At 36.9% G+C, this 13190-nt stretch overlaps 1 protein-coding gene across 2 annotated transcripts in view; it reads right to left on the reverse strand.

Moving 5' to 3' along the window:
* Positions 1–13190, reverse strand: part of LOC136857194 (zinc finger protein 64) — a 127738-nt gene that overhangs the window by 65250 nt on the left and 49298 nt on the right. For both annotated transcript variants that reach the window (XM_067135654.2, XM_067135653.2), the window contains exon 4: positions 6331–6514. In XM_067135654.2, coding sequence (XP_066991755.2) covers positions 6331–6514 — 184 coding nt within the window. The remainder of the gene's footprint in view (positions 1–6330; positions 6515–13190) is intronic.

The raw sequence follows: 13190 nt of genomic DNA on the forward strand, positions 1-13190 counted from the left end.
CAGTTGGGACTTAGCACACCACCCAAGACGCAAGGCTAGTGCATACCGTGGAGGTCACTGCATAGGCTATTTGAAGCCACCAGCAGTGCCAATGCACTATGAGAGCTATGTCTCAATTTCCAAAAATAGATGCCTGCCTGGCCATCAAATGATGTAGATGTTGATTCCCATAGGGAACCTAAAATATTTGTCCTGAATGAGTAAATTTATAATACCAATATAATGGTCCGTTATTGGACATTATAAATTATCCAGCTAACTCATTCTTGGTTGCCTGCGTTTCGCCCTCGTGTGCTAAGTTAGGCCCGTCAGTTGGGACTTAGCACACCACCCAAGACGCAAGGCTAGTGCATACCGTGGAGGTCACTGCATAGGCTATTTGAAGCCACCAGCAGTGCCAATGCACTATGAGAGCTATGTCTCAATTTCCAAAAATAGATGCCTGCCTGGCCATCAAATGATGTAGATGTTGATTCCCATAGGGAACCTAAAATATTTGTCCTGAATGAGTAAATTTATAATACCAATATAATGGTCCGTTATTGGACATTATAAATTATCCAGCTAACTCATTCTTGGTTGCCTGCGTTTCGCCCTCGTGTGCTAAGTTAGGCTCGTCAGTTGGGACAAGCCTAACTTATCATTCCACCAGGCATGCTTTTTGCTTCTCTTGATTTCTGCGACGTCTTTGGCGGCCTCAACCAGCAGACTTTTGGCGTTGTTAAAGTCACAGTCATTTGGTCTAGCCTTCTCCTGGAACTCCTCGACCCTTTGCCGAAGTTTATCATTGTCGAAGCGTGTGATTTGTTTGGTTGTCTTTCTTGTGTTTGCGGGAATTGGTTTGAATTTGATAAGAGACATATAGTGATCTGAGGCCACATTGATGCCTTTCTTTACCTTGACATTCATAATCTCTGGGCTGTTTCTCCTGGAGATTGCAACATGATCAATTTGGAACTCTCCGAGAGTTTGGACGGGAGAACGCCAAGTCATTTGCTTTCTGGGTAGATGGCGAAAGTGGGTCGACATGACCTGCAGGTTGTGATTTTCACAAATGGACACCAGTCTTTTGCCATTGGGATTGGTTCTTTTGTGAGCAGGGTAATTTCCTATAACTTTCTTGTACTTCTGTTCACGACCTAGTTGGGCATTGAAGTCACCCAAAAGAAGCTTGACATGGTGTTTGGGGATTTTGTTTAATTTTTCATCCAGTAGGTCCCAGAAATTATCAACTTCGTCTGGATCAGACTTGTTCTTATCGTTTGTAGGAGCATGTGCGTTAACTAGAGCGTACGTTTTGTTCGCGCATTTAATTGTGAGTATAGACAATCTGTCATTCACAGGTTCAAAATTTGCACCGATTTAAGGATCTTGGTTCTAACAGCAAACGCAGTTCCAAGCATCACAGCTCCATTGAGGATTCCTCTTTGCGCTTTGCTCTTGAAAAATCGGTAGCCTTCGGATTCAAAAATCTCTTCATCTGGGTATCTTGTTTCCTGTAGGGCCATTATGGATATCTGATTTTCGTGAAGAGCTTTGGTGAGGGTTTTCAGCTTGCCAGTTTGTTTAAGTGAATTTATGTTGAAAGTTGCTAAAAAGGTTTTAGATTTTGGCCTGAGTTTTTGACTCTTCGGGGTACACCGAGACGCTCCGACTCGTCTCTTGCATGATGTCGAGTCTCCCCCAGAATCCGAACGAGACTCGTGCACCGTGGCGTTCACGACGAGGGATTTATCCGAAGATTTACCCCCTGGGGTATGTTTCTTGAAATGTTGTGCCATCATGCTTTTTGACTTGACTTTGCTTTGGACGGGTACCCACCCTTTTACAACTAGGGTTGTTAGCCCTAGAGGTTGCCTCAAGATGTCTTCTGGCTTCTGGTCATTTACCAGTCTTCGCCGTAACCCTGGCAAGGGACCAATTTTTTTTTCACGGTGGTATTTTATTTCCCTACTACCCTCTGACTCTGCTGGCGGCAGAGCCAGCGAGCTTCCCCAATTCCAATGGGACGCGCTCGATGGAGGTAACTGGTAAATCCCCACACGGGTATTATTATTATTATTATTATTATTATTATTATTATTATTATTATTATTATTATTATTATTATTATTATTATTATTATTATTATTCCTTACAAATAAGTAAGAATTCTTAAGAATGGTCCTCTCAATGAGTGACTACTGATTTCCAGGCATTAGTAATTCCAAAAGAGGATAGCTTTGATGGCCCATGTATTAGAACATTCTTCTGATGCTAATTTTGAGAATAACATGCACTCAACAGAACTTTCAGTATTAAAAGTTCTCAGAAATTAAGTGAGAAATTTGCTTGGTAACAGAAATGATGCAAACCACAAAACAGTTGTTGAAGAGGAGAACAAGGAGAAAAATTCCATCGGCATTACAAGAAAATTGAAAGCAAATATCACGGCAGATGGAATAGTAACATACTTACAAACTACTGTTAGTGGTTGAAGAGAGATGTTCCTACCATTACTTACAAGTGAAAGATGACAAACAAGTGGTTTCTCAAAGGAAAGATCAAAATCCTATCAATTAGTAACAAAATGAGTGAAACATGTTAGATATGCTAACACTGTGACACTGCAATATGTGTCTGATTTTTATTATTTTTTGTAGTGATACAAAGAATCATATATGTTATGTAACATATCTTGTAGTTATATCAAACATACCTATGTATATTGAAAGAAATGCATAGGCGCCTTACTAAATTTCTTGTATTAAGAGCCTGGAAAACAGTGCGTGTATGAGTGAGCAAATGTTCTTAATATCTGTCAGTAAAACTTATATACATATGGAGTACAGTATACCTTGATATAATTAAATTTGGATTTTGCATAAAATCCTAACATTACAAAAAGAACATTCCTTTATTTGAATTCAGTGCATCTGAAAATAATCATGTAAATTATTCAAAAATTAATATTCACAACCTAACGTTGTTAACATATTTCAAACAAACCCATAATACTCCTAAACGACGTAATTTCCTATTGAAAAGAACCAGAAAATGGGAAAGCGCTGATAAATTTTAATTTCTTAAGAAAGTCAAAGAGCATTTGCTTGTCAGTACTTTGTGAAAATATATTTATTAGGTATTTATTTTTAACTTTCTTAATATCAAATAGTCAATAGTGATAAACAATACCTTAATCTTTTTCACAGTTTGATACAAACATAATTTTTTTTAAATTTGCATCATTAGCTTTTTCTTGTTTTTGTTTAACTATATGAAATATCAAATGTGATATCAAATAGACAGCTTATTTATGCAAACATAAACAGTGATATATTTAACTGAATATGAATACCACTTGCAGCAGGCTATTGATGATTATGATGATGCTTGTTGTTTACAGGGACCTGACATCTAAGGTCATCGGCCCCGCAGTAAGCTATTAGATCTTTTGTCCCTGACTCAAAATTTAAACAAATCAAAACAAAATATATCAAGTACATAGATTATTATAAAGGATATACTACTTGGGTCAGAAAGATATGATTGACTTCTTACTGTTGATTAGTATTACTCAAGAAATAATGTTTCTTTTTTTACCAGAAGACATTTGTGTGAGGTTTCCAACATGGATCTTTTTTTAAAAACTATAGTTCAAAGAAAAATTGTGAATTCTGGAACACATTTATGTTAAAAGAATTAAACTCCTAAAAGCCCCTCAAGAATTCACACTACTGATGTTGGAATTTGAATCTCTAATTTCAAAGTTCATCGTAATAGAAAGAAAAAAAATAACTTAACATTTTTAGGTATAATACTGTTACCATATGTTTTCTATTTCAGGTAGTTTTGGCAGATGGAAGGGACTAACAATTATAAATTAAATGTGTCGAAACTGAAAAGAGATGGCTTCAGATTTTACAAAAACAAAACAAAAAGTAAGCGGTGGTGGCTGTTATTTGATTCCAAATATATAATTTTCCTCCTTAAAAAATCACTTCACACTTAATGCAATTTATGAGCAAACTTCTGGTGACTAAACAAACTAATTCTTGCACAAAGCATGCATCCACACATATTGCAATTTATAGATGGTGGAGGGCGAGGCTGGGCTTGGCGAAGATTGTGTTGAGACTTTGTGTCTACAACATTCTTGTTCAGACAGTTCACAGCATCTGCCAAGGTGAGCGATCCCCAGCAAGAGTTTCAGGTCTGAGGGGTTATACTGGTATCCCTCATGGTTTGCTTATGCTGGTCTTTATAGCATCTCACGTTCACCATAAAGAATGTCATTACATTGTCACCGTCCATACAACACACATCTTTCTTATCACATTGTTGGATGATGATGTAATCAAGAATATGCCAGCAAAGTGACTGAGGCCTTAAATAAAATACAGCCTGGTGTGAAAATGGGAAACCATTGACAGTGTTTTTTTTCTTTTTTACAATTTATTTTAGGTCTTATGCCAATGACGGGAGAGGAAAGAGGAAAGGGCTACGAGTGGGAAGAAAGCGACCTTGGCCTTAAACTAGGGTACATTTGCCTGGTGTGAAAATGGGAAATTTCAGGGCCGTCGACAGTGGCACCCGAACCCACTACCTCCCGAATGCAAGCTAATAGCTACATGAACCTAACCCTATGGCCACTTGCCCGGTAGTGTGGGGTTTGAACCCACCATCTCCCGAATGCAAGCTCACAGCTACGTGCCCCAAACCATATAGCCAAGTTGTTTGGTTGCCTTTCCTTCTGCTTCTCTTACCCTCTTTAAATAACCTCATTATATCATCATCATTACATTATTATTACTAGTATTATTGCAGTAAGACTAGTGGATGGTTCATAGCAACAAGGCATCTCCTCCACTGTGTCCTATATCTTGCTCTTTCCTGCCAATTGTTCCCAACTGTCATAGAAATTCATGTAATCTGTCAATCCAACTTTTCTTCAGTCTGCTCAGCGATCTCTTTCTACAGGGGACAAAATCCATCAGCTTCACAGATCATCCATTTGTGTGACATGTCCTGCCAACACAAGACACATATTTCTCACGTGGCTTACAATGTTTGTATCTTTATATCCTCATTAGTCTCCTGTAACCTCTCCTCATCCATTTCTATTTGGTCTCACTGTCTAAGCCAACTGCTACACATTCAAAGCATTCATTCCTAATCAGGCCATTACATCTTCATTAAGAATATTTCCTTACATTATACCCAATTGTTTATACAGTACAATCAGTTCCCTCGTAAACTTCATGTTTGCTAACTCAAGCTTATTACAGACTATGAATCTCATGTTAAATCCGTATTGACGGTTGAACTTTTTACAAAATTGTACAAAACTTTTAATCCTCATAGTCAATACTATATACTTTACATCCAATTAAGACTAAAATTCACACATAAATAGACATGTTTCGACCCAGCATTAGGACATCCTCAGTAAGACATGTAAAATGAATCAAAAACATAGGAAACGCACACAATAAAATGTTTGTTAAAAAGTTTTTTAAAAAGCATGATGAAAGTTTAAAAAATGTAAAATTTTGATTGTTAAAACAGTCTTGAGCTGGAGGTCTTTCTGTTTCATTGTTTTGTTGTCCTTTGGTGTAGTTCAACTGGTATCCATAGACTGTTGGCTTAGTTGTTGTGTTCCAACATGGGCTGATATACATAAGCATTATTGAACCGTCTGAATTTAGTCTGTAAAGTGGGCAATACAAATCAAATTAAGGTTGAAAAATGGTGACTAACAGGAACAATATTTAGATTAAGTTATGAAGAATTAAAAATTAAATTACATTACATGGCCCGCTTGTATCACCTGTGTTCTCTGACTACGGAGTCCAGCTCTTGACTGACTTGCTCCTGCAGTCGAGATGCAAGACGTATTGCTGCATGGAAGTGGAGTGGGGAAATGGGGTGGGGCTTGCGAGGGAATGGGAGTGTGCGGAATAATGGGGGCGGTGACTGAAACAGAGTGTAACAATTGTGAGTTGTTATATTCCTGATATTTACTACAAATGATCGGAATAAAAGTTTCCCATATTACGTTATTTTTTTCATTTATCTCGTTTAAGTTGAGGGATGGGTTCTTATATTGATCCATACTGATGTAAAAATTTTCTAAAATATTGAGTAGTGGACCTTTTTTTTTTTTTTTCACGTTGTAGAATTGTTAACTAATTTAAAAAAAGCTGACAATGATAAAAAAATGTATTTCTTTTTCTCGTAGAATGCAGGTATATTGTAATTCCCTAGAGACTAAATTTAAAATATTAAAAGTCTATGCGAGTTCCAGTTCTGTTTCCTAAATATTCGAGTTATTCTGAAGATCACACTTACTTAAATGGGCGTTCATCATTATGTATTCGCATATGTTTACGTAGGCTGCCACTATCTACAGTGGCATAATCACACTGCTGACAGCGGTGCGGTTTCTCCCCAGAATGGATCCGTAGGTGCATTTGAAGTTTGTCACCCCTGCTAAACGAACGTTGACAAGAATTGCACTGGAAAGGACGTTCACCTTGACAAAAGAGAGCAAAAATGTATTAATCTGATTGGCATTATTATCTTTCACATTTAATTTTCAGTCCTCAATCAGTCACTTCAGTCTCTTTTTAGTTCTCACCCACCCAAGAATATTCAGACAAGCTAACAGTATGCAATATAAACTTCAAACTTCAAATACAGTATAAATATTTTTGGCACCTAGTTAGTTAGGTAGCTACAAAAAAGGTATAAATTCACCTTTACTTATTGAATTCACAGACAAATTCCTGCCACAGTAAAGGGTACCAGCCACCATTAAGTGACATTGCACCAGCTGACAGGAAAAAGCAGGAAACATGCTTAGACATTGAATAGTTTTCACTTACACACTCAATGGCACAAAAAACACAACACTTCAATTCCTTAAACCGCTATTTTTCACTTATACACTCACTGGCACAAAAAACGCAACACTTGAGTTCCTTAAACCACTGAGATCTTTTTTTAAATTCCAGTTACTTTTATGAGACTAATCTACTATTTTATGATAAAATGTTGGGGTAAAGACTCCCTTCGATGTTTAACAATGAAAAAGAATTATTTCTTATAAATAATTTGAACGAATTAAGCCAGAAATTCAGAAGTAACATTTATTTATTTATTTATTTATTTATTTATTTATTTATTTATTTATTTATTTATTTATTTATTTGAGTCTTTAGCAACAGTGAAGTTAGGGCTTGTGGCCCTCTTTTACATTTAATCATGTAAATTACAGGATAAGAAGAGATATATGCATCTGCAGTATCATTACAGATCAACTAGACACCAAGTTTTAAGTTGCCCTGAAAGCACGGGAACGTTTTCCAGACATTTCTCCTTAAATGATATAATCGAAAAAGCCTTGACATCTGCGGATGTTACAACTATTTTGGAACCTACAGGAACCAGTCAATCCGATGGCAAACATCCTGGTGGGTTATAAACCACACCTTGGAAGAATGGAAAATAATTAATGTTGGATGCAACTTGCTTGGATACTGTTGCAGCTACACATTTACCTACCACCCCTAAAGTAGCTGGGTCAGCAATGGCATCAGCTGTTCTTTTGAAGTGGAATACATATCGATGCATTATCGATAATTATGTTTTCAGCAAGTTTGCTGTTGAAACATTTGGGTCATGGTGTTCCGATTGAACCTTGTCTCTGAAATTGGGGAACTGCTACAGGACATCACAGATGATTCCCATGTTGCTGAATATTTCCGGTAGTGCAACAATATCGCTATCCAGAGAATGAATGCTACAAGAGTTATGGAGACATTTGCTTACTCTCCTTTCTAGAAAGGAATGTTTAATTTGAAGTTCTTGAATTGATAATTATTTTTAGAATCACTGTGTTCTACTTTTGGTTTATTGCAAAGATAAATTACAATATTGTTTTGAAGTACTAAATAAATGCAGCACAAGTAGCAGAAAAATATACTACTCGATTATAAAATCAGAGATAACTAAGATAAATAAAAGATTTGGAGAACATGCAGCCAAGAAAGTAATTTTTTACAAAGAACAGAAAAGAAATTTGAAGCATACAAGTAAAAATAAAAAGGAAAAACAATGCATCCTAATGAACAACATGTAATATACAAACTGAAAAGATAAGCCAATGCACAAACAGAACACAATACTGTACATAATAGCATAGACAATAAACAGTGACATTACTTAAACTCTATTTACTTGAGGTAAAAGGTAAATATTATGTACACTTCCACTTCAACATTAAAATAATAACAACCTAATATAACTTAAAGAATTAACAGTATTCTTCAGTCGTATAGTAAAAATAACCATGTTACTAGCCTACCTACCACAATCTCGCAACATATCATTAGAGGCACCTGTTTGTGGTGAAAATTTTTGCCTAATTTCATAATATAAAACACGTCATTTTGGTTTATTTTTCGCCAAATTTACGTTATTTCTCCAATAATTTTGCTAAATTTTATTTCCACTTTTCGGCAATAAAGCTAGACCAAACAGTAGTTGACAGCATATTTGAAGCAAAACATTATATTTTGTTTTTACATATGTACAAGAAACATGAGAGTTACGATTTTGCTGAAAAATATTAAATACTGTATGCCAAAACATGAGAGTTACGATTTTGCTGAAAACAGATATTAAATACTGTATGCCAAAGCAAGAATGTTTGGAAAAAAATCCTGCCACTTGAATAAGTAGGACATAGCCTACATATTTAATTTACACGTCAGTCTTAAAAATACAGAGATACCATGGGTTCCATATTACTGGGAGTCAGAGTTTGTCGGATATATTACAGTACGTTGAAAATGACTCACTATCAACATTACTGTCTGGGATCCATAAAACCATCACTGCAGTGTCCACAAAATGCCCGTATACTCATTTCAAGGAAAGAAGAATGGCAGCCACATCAATATATTTACCTGCTCTACATAAACTACCAATTAGATAACTAAACACAGATATTCTGATGTTGAAATAATATGTAGGATGGATGAGAGACTTCATCATTTTAAAAATCATATTTCATTATGCTCCTAGAATCCAAACGTGATTTCACATAATTTCGTCAGTTACTTCTTGATTTTACAACTACGTCAAGTCAGAATATATTCTGCTACAGCATGCAACAGTAGACGGTACTACCTGCGACTGCCTGGCCGAGGGTCTGGTGGCCAATACCAAACCAGCCAAACTAAGGGAAAACCAATAGTTGTGAGCAGAGGAGTTTTCCCTTACAAGGTTGGATAAGATGATACCTTTGTGTGGAAAATAACACATAAATTCATCAGCTGCTGCCTTGCAGTGAGGCAGGGGACTGCCAAAGGTTACGGGAGACCACCCTGAAAGAAAATCCTTCAGTACGTTAGGACTAGCAAGTCAGTACAGGAGTACAGTGCAGTTGCTTTCAAAACAAAAACGAGCCTCGGAAAGAAACATATTCTGAAATGTCCACAATACTTCAAGTACTCTTTGAACTAATGACTACATCATGTTCGACATTCATTCTAGATGCATGAGAAGAATGGATCATAGAAACAAGCTTTGGATTGGAACCTTAAACGTTATGACTCTAACAGGAAAATCCAACGAAATCACAGATTTAATGAACCGTAGACATATTCACATCCTAGGGTTGAGTGAAACCAAATGGAAAGGTTGCAACACAAGAATGTTAGAGGATGGATGTAAATTATATTGGAGTGGTAATCCTGCAGTGGCGAGGAATGGAGTTGGTTTCATACTCCATAAAGATATCAATAGTGTAACAGATATCTCATTCATCAATGAGAGATTAATCAAAGCTAAAATATGCCTAAATGGAGAAACCCAAACTGTGATCCAAGTTTATGCTACCCAGCATGGTTGTAGTGATGACAAAAAGCAAACTTCCTAGAAAAACTAGAGGGCATCATTGATGAAGGGAACATACTGATAATTGGGGATTTTAATGCCCAGGTAGGAATTGATAGGTCAGATTATGAAGGAATTATTGGTCCATATGGATTTGGTAAGAGGAATGAGGAGGGTGAACTTCTGCTTGATCTATGTACATGAAACCAACTTCTGGTGAAGAACTCGTGGTTTCAGAAACAGGATAACCACAAGATAATGAGATACAGCTAGGATGGTCAGTATAGATCAGTGTAAACCTTATCGTCACAGATAGGCCAAGTGGAGAAATGTGCATGCTCTAAAAGTGATACCTAGTGAGAGCCTTGATAGTGACCACAGACTCCTCATTGCAGACCTAAGAGTCATCAAACTTATTATTAAAGTAAACAAGAAGAAAAAAACACAAATTAAAGATAGGAAATTGAAAGATCTGGAAGTCAAACAGCAGTTTCAAGACGAAATCTGAGCTAAAAAACCAATAACAGACACAAAGAAAAGTAATGAAGAATGGAATGAACGTAAGACAAGTCTGGTTGGTAGCGCAGATAAAATATGTGGAAGAACAAGCAGAAGAGTTAGAGAGAAAAGAACATCTTTGTGGAATGATAAAGTGAAAAAAAGCCATAATGAAAAGGAATGAAGCCAAAAATGGCTAAGTCTGACAGAAGAATCAACAGTGACAAATAGACAACAATAAATTGGAACAGAATATAGATATAGATACAGGAAGTTGGAAGTCAAGAGAATCGTGCGGCAAGAAGAAGAGAAAAGTTGAGAAGAATTTACAATTAAACTGGAAGAAGACAGTAAAGGGAATATGAAAACGATATATCTGGAATAGTAAGAAGTAAAAGATCAGATAAAGAAGCAATTACAGCTCTGGAGACAGCAGATGGGAATATAGTTCGCAATATGAAAGATACCAGGGATACACTGGGACAGTATTTTGACAAGCTCCTAAATGGTCTTAATGAGATCTTTATTGAGGATGTAGGACAGAAAACAATAGAGGAAGTTATCCCAATTACATGGACAGAAGTACAGCAAGCTCTCAATATGATAAGACGTGATAAGTCAGCACAAGCTGAAACGGAGGAGGGAGTGCAAAATAATCTGAATGCATGGTGTAAGAAGTTTTATGATTATGGAATGAAAATGAGCCCATCAAAAACAGTAGCAATGAAAATCAGCAGACATAATACAGAATGCAACATAAAACTACAGGACCACCAGGTTGAAGTAGTACACCAAAGCGTAATGGCCAATAATAATAGAGCTGTGAAAGAAATAAAAAACAGAGTAACCAAAGTCTCTAACTTTTACAGTATTGTTAGACACCTACTATGGGATGAGAATGTCCCACAAAGAACAAAAATGAACCTGTACAAGTCATATTTCATTCCCATCCTTTCATATTCTCTGGAAACCTGCACACTAACATCAAAGGATTGTAGTAGGATTCAAGCCTGTAAAATGAAATTTCTTAGAAGTGCCCTCCAGAAGACATGACTTAATCACATGAAAAATGATAAGATCCGATCCAACCTAGGTCTAAATTATAAGAATAAATTGACAAGAGGGTCCACCTTTTCAATACAATATATCAAGTAAATGATATTACATAAAGTCTTGGGACTAGTTTCAGCCACTTAGTGGCCACCTTCAGCCAAATAGAAACTAAACAAATCATGTGGTAACTAAAAGATAATTATGTATACCATACAAAGACAATGTTGTAGGAATAATTATAACTATAAATATTTATAATAACAAAAATTAAGGTTATGATCTTCTTGTCCAAATATAATGTCTTTAAGTTGACTTAGGACCTCAGGCAAAGAAGTAAATCTGGAAATGATAGCCAGAATTAGGAATGAATAAATATACAGAAAAATTAAAAAGAAGAAAAATTATTTATGAGACTCACTTCTAATTTCTGATGTAGAACAAGCACTGACCTGCTGGAGGAAGCAGGCATGCCATGTAAACAAAGGAGTGGACAGGGAACAAGCACTGACTTGCTGTAGGAAGCAGGCAATGTGAACAAAAGAGTAGAAAGGGAGAGGAGGGGAGGTGTAAAGGAGGAAGATGGAAGGAGGGGATGGAGGAGGGAGGGGAGAAGGGGTGTCTAAGGTGGGGCTGAAGGATGAGGGAAAAAAAAACTGTTGCTGAGAGGGGAATTTAAAGAGATTATAAAATAATTCTTTTCATCTGAGGCATGGTTACTAAAGATTGGAATTAAAACGTCAAATAAAATGTTTGAGCAAGGATCCGAAACACAGCTGGCCCACCTCCAACCATCTCAATGACGTCGTCACCACTACAGTAGAAGCAGAGTTAGCCATTAGTAAAGTGATGATGATGATGATGATGCTTGTTGTTTAAAGTGGACCAACATCTAGGTTATCGGTCCCAAATGGTACAAAATTAGATGGAATGGAATGACAAATAAAAGTCCAAAATCCTCCATTGACCAGAATTCAAAACATGAGGACAAAGAATGAATGGATGGATATGAATTTAAAACAATCAGTGAATCCGACCCTCAATGCCTCACATTCACAGAACTGACGTGAAACAATAGTATTACTGACCAAGGGACTGAATCTATAGTATAACACTACATCGATGATGCTTTTAGTCTAAAGGGGTCCAAAATCCAAGTCATCGGACCCTCATAATGGTACTTATCGCTAGGAAAGTAAAACCATGGTATTTGTCATGTTGCAGTACTAATCAAAAGTAGTGTAGACTCGCGGTATTCCACACATTATGGTACTACTCACAGGTAATGAAATTCGCACATGGAATACAGACCTATGGTGTTTCGCACATTGTGGTGTTATTTACAGGCAACACAAACCTATGGTGTTCACCTCATACGTGTACTAACCACAGGGACCCGCACTATCCCGTGGTGTTCCTCATATAGTGGGTACTGGTACTAATCATAGGCAAGCCAGAACCATGATGTCGCTCACCCATGGTGTCCCTCCTAAAGTGGTACTAATCACAGGTACTGCAGAAGCCAGCAACGCACTCTGTTGCTACTAATCACAAACCTATTTGGTATCTAACATAGTGGTACTACGCGCAAGTAAAAGCAACCCATGGTGTTCCCCGTGTGGTGGTACTAATCACAAGTAGTTTCATGGTTCTAATACAATCATCCCTTGGTCGCCCCTTTTAGTAGCATCTTACGTAAGGCAGGGGATACCGTGGGTGTATTCTTCGTCTGCGTCCCCCACCCACAGGGGGTTGTGTGT

Source organism: Anabrus simplex, chromosome 1 (assembly GCF_040414725.1).
Source record: "Anabrus simplex isolate iqAnaSimp1 chromosome 1, ASM4041472v1, whole genome shotgun sequence".
Lineage (NCBI taxonomy): Eukaryota > Metazoa > Arthropoda > Insecta > Orthoptera > Tettigoniidae > Anabrus > Anabrus simplex.